Below are 8,321 nucleotides of genomic sequence, written 5' to 3' on the forward strand. Positions count from 1 at the left end.
TTCCAGCAAACTGAACCTAAACATAACTGATTGTTCCTTCTATTAGTTTTCTGTTGTTGCATTACCACAAACTTAGCAGCTTAAAACAACAGCCATTTATTTTGCTCAGAGTTCTACAGGTCATAAGCCTGAGCCAGCTCGCCTGGGTCTCTTCTCAGTCTCACGAGGCCACAGGGTGTCACCTATCTGCTGTCAGGCTCCTATCTGCTGACTCCGGGGATGAAATCTCTTCCATTCACATGGTTGGCAAAATCCAGTTCTTAAAAGCTGTGGACATTAGAAGGTCCCTGTTTCCTTGCAGGCTGCCATCCAAGAGCTGCTCTCTGCTCCTAGAGGTTAAGTACACTCTTTGTCACATGGCCCTTTCATCTTTGAACAGCAACAGCATGTCCAGTCCTCTCTGACCTCCCTTTCTGCTACCAGCCAGAAAAAAATGCTCTTCTTTTAAAGGGCTCATGTGATTAGATTAAGCCCAACCGTATAATCTCCCTTTTGCCATATAAAGTAATAATCTCAGGAAGGACATCTTTTCATAGTGACAGGCTGACCCACACTCAAAGGGGAGGGGACCATACAAGAGGGAGGGTCACTGAAGGTCTTAACGTCCTGCCGACCACATTCCTCTTCCAGGTCTGGCCCGTGACAATCTCCCATGCTTGATCCAACACACTCTTTCCCTTTGGCAATCTTGAAAACCATGTGTTAAAGATGGCGGAACCCTAGTCATCCTGGATCCCTGAAGCAAATAACAGGAAATAAGAATGGAAAGAAGTTGGAGCAACAAAGATCCCTTAAGACCCCTTGGTTAAACCAAAGCATTAGGACTTCGTGCAAAGTTCAGATTAACAAAACCAAATGTACTGGTTGAAAATGAGATCTAAAAAAGGTCAAACGGATCCAGTGGGGAACAAAAAGATTCCACTGTGGTAACTGGCAAGTGGAACGACAAGAATAAAACATATCAGAAGTCTTCTAAGTTTTTGAAGAAATGTTATTGGTCAAATCAGCCATGAGCCATGAGTAGTTAAAAGCCTGTGACTGTAAAGTGACCCCCAAATTTAAATAAACAGGAAGCCACCTAAAGAAGCTCTGCAGCTCCCAGAGGCCACACTCCTTGTCACTCTCTTTAGACTTGGCCAAATAAAAGAAAGAACAAAAGAGTTCTTCCCAGATTGCAGAAACAGGGTAAAACCAAGGAACTTCCTCTACTGTAGGGGCAGGGGACTTCACCTTACTCAGCAGATGGCATCCCTGTTATGGACCATAAATGCCATGATTCCCATTCTTTCTTTTCCCAAGTGGGAGTGTTCACTGTGGATGATCTTTCCCGTACACTAAAAAGCAAAGGCAAAGTATCCGTACGTGCCTAACAAGAATTGTACCTTGATACTGAGATATTGCTTAAGCTGCTCCAATTAGGATCTATTTGTAAATTCAGTTTGAATTATAAGAAAGATACTTCTGTTTCTTTCAGATATCACAGTCAGAAGAGGCTAGAAAATAATCTGAGCAAACTTCCTAGGAGCTGAGTGGCTCTAGAGAATGACAGATAGCTTCTCCACAGTCATATGCCATATATGATTTGACCCAGGGCTAGAGGAGAAAGGTTAGAGCAAAGCAAGGAGAACATCATATTCTGAATTTAGAAGATGTACTAAATGTAAAATCTTCATCAATAGTAATTTCCCGAAGCATCAGATTCAGCTGAAGTTTCAAAATCATTTGAAAATATTTCGTTGATAGTCTGCAAGAATACTTGACAGGGTCTCACAACATGACATTTTAATAGGTACAGCTATACACAGCTATCTTCTTAGTCTTTATTATCCATTATAGACCATATAAATCACTCAAACATTTTGGCTCCAAATTGGTCAGGGAAATAAAGAAAATCTAAACCAAAAAAAAGAGCGAGAGAGAGAGAAAGGCTGTACTGTAAAGTCTTTAAAACTTCATATTTTGTTTCCTGCTCCCTCAACATCCCCACACACTCAAGCTGTGAGCACCCCACCCAGGTGACTAAGTGCACCCATGCGATGAGGTGGGCCACACCACAAGGTTTTTTTTTCTGCCTGCCCCTGACTGTGACCTAGTAACATTCTCATGCACCAAGGAAATTCCCTCATCCCTTTTCTTGCGTACCCGACCCTGACCTTCCATAAAGGTGCTTGCCCACGGGTCTTCGTCCTCTCTCTTGGCTCCCCACCTGCTTGGTTGAGCCCACTTTTTTGGTCCTCCTCTCCTGTGGCCTCTCTCAGTGTGCAGTGACTCTGTCTCTCTAGGACCTGTGAGTATAATAAACTTTGTTTTCCTAAACCTCTGTGTTCCCCATTTGTGGCCACACCCGACTGGTCATCACATAAAAGAACACAAACAAGGGTACAAAGGATTAAAAGAACAGAAAGGGGGAAAAAGGAAAGCCAAGGAAATCCTTTAATTTCCTAACCCCCAGAATCTTGCCCTTCTGGCCTTAACTTCTGAAGGACTGCTCATCCCTAGGAAAGCTCCACCACTTTAAACCCTGGAGCTGTTCTTTAACTCACACAATTCTCATTGTTCACTTACCTGTGGTCTTACCCTTCGTGCTCACTTCCTCAAACCACCCGCTGTAAAGAAAGCCCAGGGCTCCTGACGCCCTTATGCAGCCAGGCTCAGCAGAATGGAATCTGCTCTGCCAGCTTAAGCATCCCAATGTTAAGCCCTCCTTCCACAATGACATTTCTTCTCAAAACAGTCACCATTTTCCCCAACCAAGCCTTGCCATTTTCAAGGGTATTTCTAATTAATTTGGGAGGTACTTTAAATGTTCCAAGTAGACTGGAACCAAAATTCATATAAACTCAATTTAAAGCATTAAAGAATCACTGTGAGGGGAGAGCCCTTGCAAAAATATAACCGTGTCCACGAAAAAACTTCAATCAAGAAGAATCTCAGTCTCAAGGGAAATGATTCTCAGTCACCATTTTCAGTTTAAACACCCCACAGGTCCATTTGCCAAGTGTATCAGGAGGTTATTATATACATTATCACAAACATCCCATTCAATTCTGACACCTCTAGAAACTTTTTTTTTATATTTGATTGCCCCTAAAATTCATTCAGAGAAGGCTGCATTCTAAGTAGACATTGTAAAGCCCAGTAAAGAATGGAGGGAGTGATCACTATTATAAAGACCACCTCATTCTCTCCTGATGACATGATCAACTTCTTATAATGTATTTTTACTTTGTTGGGAAGAGAGGTAGGGATTAGGAATTCCTTTAAAAATCTGGTGATAGGCTAAGGACACTCTCCCACAGAAAACTGCACATATAAAACATGGCATAATTTTAGAAACTAAATAGGCCCTCTGCAGTCTATTATGGACCCCAGGCTAAGAACCTGACAGAGGGTGCAGGGATAGAGGTAAGTCATACTCAAGACTGTGAAGGCAGCAGAGATTTTACTGCTTAGAGCAGGCAATTAAGGAACTGAGAACCTCACTCAGATAGTCATAACTAATTCCATATGTAATTAAATACCTTAACCAGTTTTAAGTCTCACTGAATTAACAAATGCATAAACAGATTCATGTAACATTCTCCAGAGCAAAACATCTATATAAAACCCAGCATTTTAAATGTGATGAAAGCATGAAGAAATCAGTTAAAACAGAAAAGCATAAAATAAAATGTAATTAAATGTTTCCAGCTGAAGAATCTGAGTGTGACAATAATTACATACCAGCCTATGTCATAATTAACACAGGCTAACCAAATATGTTTTATCCTTTAAAAAAATCAGAAGTATAGTCTATAATAGGTATATAGCCCAACCAAACTCACTGAAAAGAAGAATGCATTTCTCATTTTATGCAATAAAAAGTTATTATTTACAGACTGAGTTGTCCCTTTACATTGAATTGAACACAATGTTTAGAAGAACACTGTGGTGAATGCTTTTAGGAAAATAAGGATTGTTATAGGCTGATTAGCCCCCCCTCCAAATTCATATGCCAAAGTCCTATCCTCCAGTACCTCAGAATGTGACCTTATTTAGAAATAGGGTCATGCAGATATAATTACTTAAGATGAGGCCATACTCATCAAGTATGTTGGGCCCCCAATCTACCCTATTGTCCTGGTGTCCATACAAAAGGGGGAAATTTGGACATAGACAGGGAAAACACCATGTGAACATGAAGGCAGATATCAGGGTGATGTATGTCTACAAACCAAGAAAGGCCAAAGTTTGCTAACAAACCACGAGAAGCTACGAAAGAGGCCTGGAACAGATCCTTGCCTAGCACCTTCAGCGGAAGCATAGCCCTACCAACACCTTGTCTCCAGAAGTGTGAGACAATAAATTCATGTTGTTTAAGGCACTCAGTTTGTGATACTTTGTTGCAACTCTACCAAACTAATACAGGGACCTAACAAATTATACTCTGAAGAACCTTTCACTATACAGCAAGGTGTGTCCATATTAAATGCTTGATAAAGTTTTTTTTTTTAAGTATAGATTTTGTAAGAACAGCTTGTTAACTGGAACCGGAGAGCTATTTTTACCTAATCTGCTGCTGGTTTAAACCAACAAATGAAAAAAAATGGCATTACTCTTGCTAAAATGAAATCTCAATACACATGAAACTCACTAAAGTAGAATAATGCATGCTCATTTGCCCTATTTTATAGTTTAAAAAACTGTATCTTATTTATTCTAATTTCATGATAAATTATATCTTTATGAGCAATTAAGTAATAAATTATATTCAAGTAAAAAAGATGATCAATTTTTGCTATTTTAACATGCTCTCAAGCTTAAAGGATTTTCCCCTTTAATAAAATTTATTTGGCAAAGGCATTTCTTAACCTCCAAAGAGCAGAGATGTTGAAAATAATTGTCAGCAACAAGGCAGAAATAATCACTTCCAAACCAAGAGAACAGTGGTGACACATCTAATTCAGAGATTTCCAATCAGTGGGTAAACACTGAAAATAAGCTGCTTTATTAATACAAATATCATCCCTCACAAACATAAGCAAAACACTGAATTTCACAGAGACAAGAGAAACGTTCCTGAAGCAGAGCCTTCCACTTATAAACATAGTGTATCTAATCTAGCATATCCATTCTCAAAAAGGAGTAATTCTAGGTCTAAAGTTTCCTCTGTAGATAAGATCAAGTTCATGGAACTGTATGGGGGAAAATGGCTTAAAAAGTAGGACATGGCTATTTCTCCTAACATCTTTGTCACATGCAAACATTAGCGCTGGCTTTACACGCCCTTGAAAATGCCCACACATGCACAGGGAGAATAACATTTGCCCTGGGCTTTCTAAGACTGTGCTACATTAAGTTATGGATAAGGGATTGCCCGTCACTTCACCTTTAAAATGAAAGGCTTTTCAGTAAAAAAATGAAAATGACACAGTGATTCTACATTTGGATTCAGGGTGATAAATACTAATCTCATCTCATCACAAGCAGACCTCCTCCAAGGCTCTGAGAAGTTCTTTCATACCACAACTCAAGTTTTTATTCTGAACTTCAAAGTTGCATGTAACTTCACAATTTAGCTAAAATGGAGTGGTTTGATTAATTTTTTAAGGTAGCAAAGCTAGAAATTCCAGCTTCTATAATTTCCTCATGTCTCATTATTACTAATATAAAGGACAGTATTTTACACCAAAAAAAATATTTTTAATGTTAATACCATTTATTGAACATTTTTAAATGTGTGTTCTACAAACTCATTTAACTTTACATCAATTTTAAGAAATGGTTATTATGGTCATTCTAGCAAAGAGAGATTCAAAAGTTAAATAACTTGCTCAAGGTCATAGACAGCAGAGATGGGTCAATCCTTAGCCTTTCCCACTCCAAAGCCAAGGTTCCCAACTGCCTTGTAGGACACCAGGGTTTGCAAAGGAAGTCTTCAGAATCAAAGTGGAAAAAGGATGTGGTGTTAGTCAATTTGGTGCTGGGGGTGGGGTGATGCTTTATAGAAGTGACAAGTACCAGAAATAAAAAAGGTATTGACATCAAAGAAATCCTGCCTGACAATTTCTGGATAGCACATATGCTGCTTCTGTAAACCTGAAGGAATGTGAAGTATAAAGTTATTAGAGGCCTTCCAAATTACACCAACAATGCACTTATACTTACAAATATTTCTTCTGGCAGAGAAGTCTAAGAAAGATCCAAGGTGAAAAGCAAAAATACATTAATGGGTATTTTTACCGAAATAGTCTTAGTTTTTCTCCATTTCCCAAGTTGACAAATATAACTGATTCTATAAAGGCAGGTCTGTGGTGATAGAGATGGCACGTGGGCACACGGGATGAACTTCATGCTGCATCTCTCACCCTACCTGAACCAAAATTCTGCAAAACATAAACCTCACCTTCTCTGGAGGTGGTTTATAATAGGACTGTTATTGTGGTAGCCTGGTCAAAACCTCACTACTTCTGAGAAATTATGAGAAAGCTCGGTATTAATTATAAGCAAATCTATGAAAAAAAATTTAAGGCTAAATTAGGTGAAATATTTAAAGAAATAACGAAGTCCTTGGCTTAAGACCTCTTATTTTAAACTAGAACTGTTTCAGAAGGTTAAAAAAAAAAAAGTAACCATACTCATTATATTAGAAATAGGTCACATTGTAAGTATTCACTTATTTTTCCCTATGTAAAATTCTTCAACCCAGCCCAGCGAGATTTAAATTATTAAAATCTGAATTAAAGAAGTTTTATGATAATGACAGCTTATTAACCCCATAAAGATGGGCACATCCAAGACGTAAAAGGCTCACTAAAAATAATACTTTGAAATACATGATGAGTTGGTAATGTTGAGGCTGCAAAACCCATGGGAAATTTTTAAAGGCATGCAGACTGCTGGTCGAGACTTGGCCTCAAAGGAGTTTCATGACCGAGATCTCCAAGGAAAAGTTAACTCATGAGCTTCCCAGAAGGAAGCCCCATCCTCCCATTCCTAGGGAGCCTGCGGACCCCTTGGAAGGAGGAATTCGGAGACCACAGGGGAAGAGCGCAGACCGGGGGCATCTCCGCAGCCACTCCCAGGGCGGGCCACCTCTCCTGCCAGCACATCCCGGGACAGCCGGGCGCACCGACACCGCAAGGTCACCAGGGAAAAGGCGACTTTACATAATCTCCCGCCGCGCCGCCTGGGCACCTGCGCGCCGAGGCGGCGCTGCACCGGGGCCCCCTCCCTGTCGCGCCCGCGCTGGGCGATGCGGGGGCGACACTCAGAGCGACTAGGCTGGACGCCTGGGACCCGTGGATGCCCGCAGCGCCGCCCTGAGCCGGGGGTGCGGGACGCAAGGGGGGCTCCCAGCCCCGGGATGCCCGGGCCGCCGCCGCGGCGGGCTGGGCGAGCAATGCGGGGCGCGGCCGGGCCCGGCTCGCTGCTGGCCGGGATCCCCAAGCTCCCTGCCCGCTGCCGGCGTCCAGCGCGCCCTCCGCGCCTCCTCCCGGGACCGCCCCGCGGCGCACCTGTCACGCACCTTACCTGAGTGGCTTTGTGGAACTGCTTCTTGAGCCCGGCCACCGACATGGCGCAGGAGGACCCGCGAGACTGCTGCGGTGCGGGGAGCGGGCGGCGGCGGAGCCGGGCGGGAGGACCGAGCGGTGCGGCGCGCTGGCCGAGCCGCCGCTCGTCGTGAAGCCGCCGGGGCAGTGGGCGCGGGGGCGCGGAGGCGCGGAGAGGCGCGGGACGCCGGCTCGTGCGGAGAGACACCCTGACGTCAGGGGCGAGCGATGCGCACTCTTAAAGGGGACGCGGGAAGCCCCGCCCCGGGCGCGGGGTTGGTGCGGCAGGTGCCGGGGCACGCGCTACCTGCGCACCGGCACCTGGCGCCGCCGCACCCGCGGGCCGGCTGCCTGCTTAGAGGACCAAGGGGGTCCTCCCGCCCCGGGAGTGTACTCCTGCCCCCGCGGACTGCGGCCCGGTGGCTGCAGGTTGGCAGCCCAGGCACCGGCACGACTCAGGTGACTTGCTCAGCTTCCAGGCAGCCGCAGAGGCGCTACCTAAGCCAGCCCGCCTGCCCTTTGAGCCTGGCCTCTTTGCAGCCTGGAAAGGAGAAGTGGCATTCTCTCTCGGGTAATGAATAAGTTATTGCTCCTTGCTCGCTTGGGCACAGAAACAGTTCTCTGTCCTGTTTTCACTATTCCTTAAGCCTACATAACGTTAGGGAAAGCCACCAATGCTGGGTTTTGGGGTTTTTTTTTTTTTCGATGTGATACAATTTAATGACTTAAAAAGAAGATGAAAAAAAAATTTAAACTTTAAAGCTGGTCAGGTAAATGCCATTTAATCCT

At 43.6% G+C, this 8,321-nt stretch overlaps 1 protein-coding gene across 1 annotated transcript in view; it reads right to left on the reverse strand.

Moving 5' to 3' along the window:
- SH3GL2 (SH3 domain containing GRB2 like 2, endophilin A1) overlaps nucleotides 1–7,661 on the reverse strand; it is a gene marked incomplete at its 3' end in the record, with an annotated part of 197,096 nt that extends 189,435 nt beyond the window's left edge. The window contains exon 1 of the mRNA XM_081237464.1: nucleotides 7,513–7,661. Within this exon, the coding sequence (XP_081093590.1) occupies nucleotides 7,513–7,557 (45 nt within the window). The 5' untranslated portion in view covers nucleotides 7,558–7,661. The remainder of the gene's footprint in view (nucleotides 1–7,512) is intronic.
- Between the last annotated feature and the right edge of the window lie 660 nt (nucleotides 7,662–8,321).

Source organism: Mesoplodon bidens (assembly GCF_964165515.1).
Source record: "Mesoplodon bidens genome assembly, chromosome: 6".
Lineage (NCBI taxonomy): Eukaryota > Metazoa > Chordata > Mammalia > Artiodactyla > Ziphiidae > Mesoplodon > Mesoplodon bidens.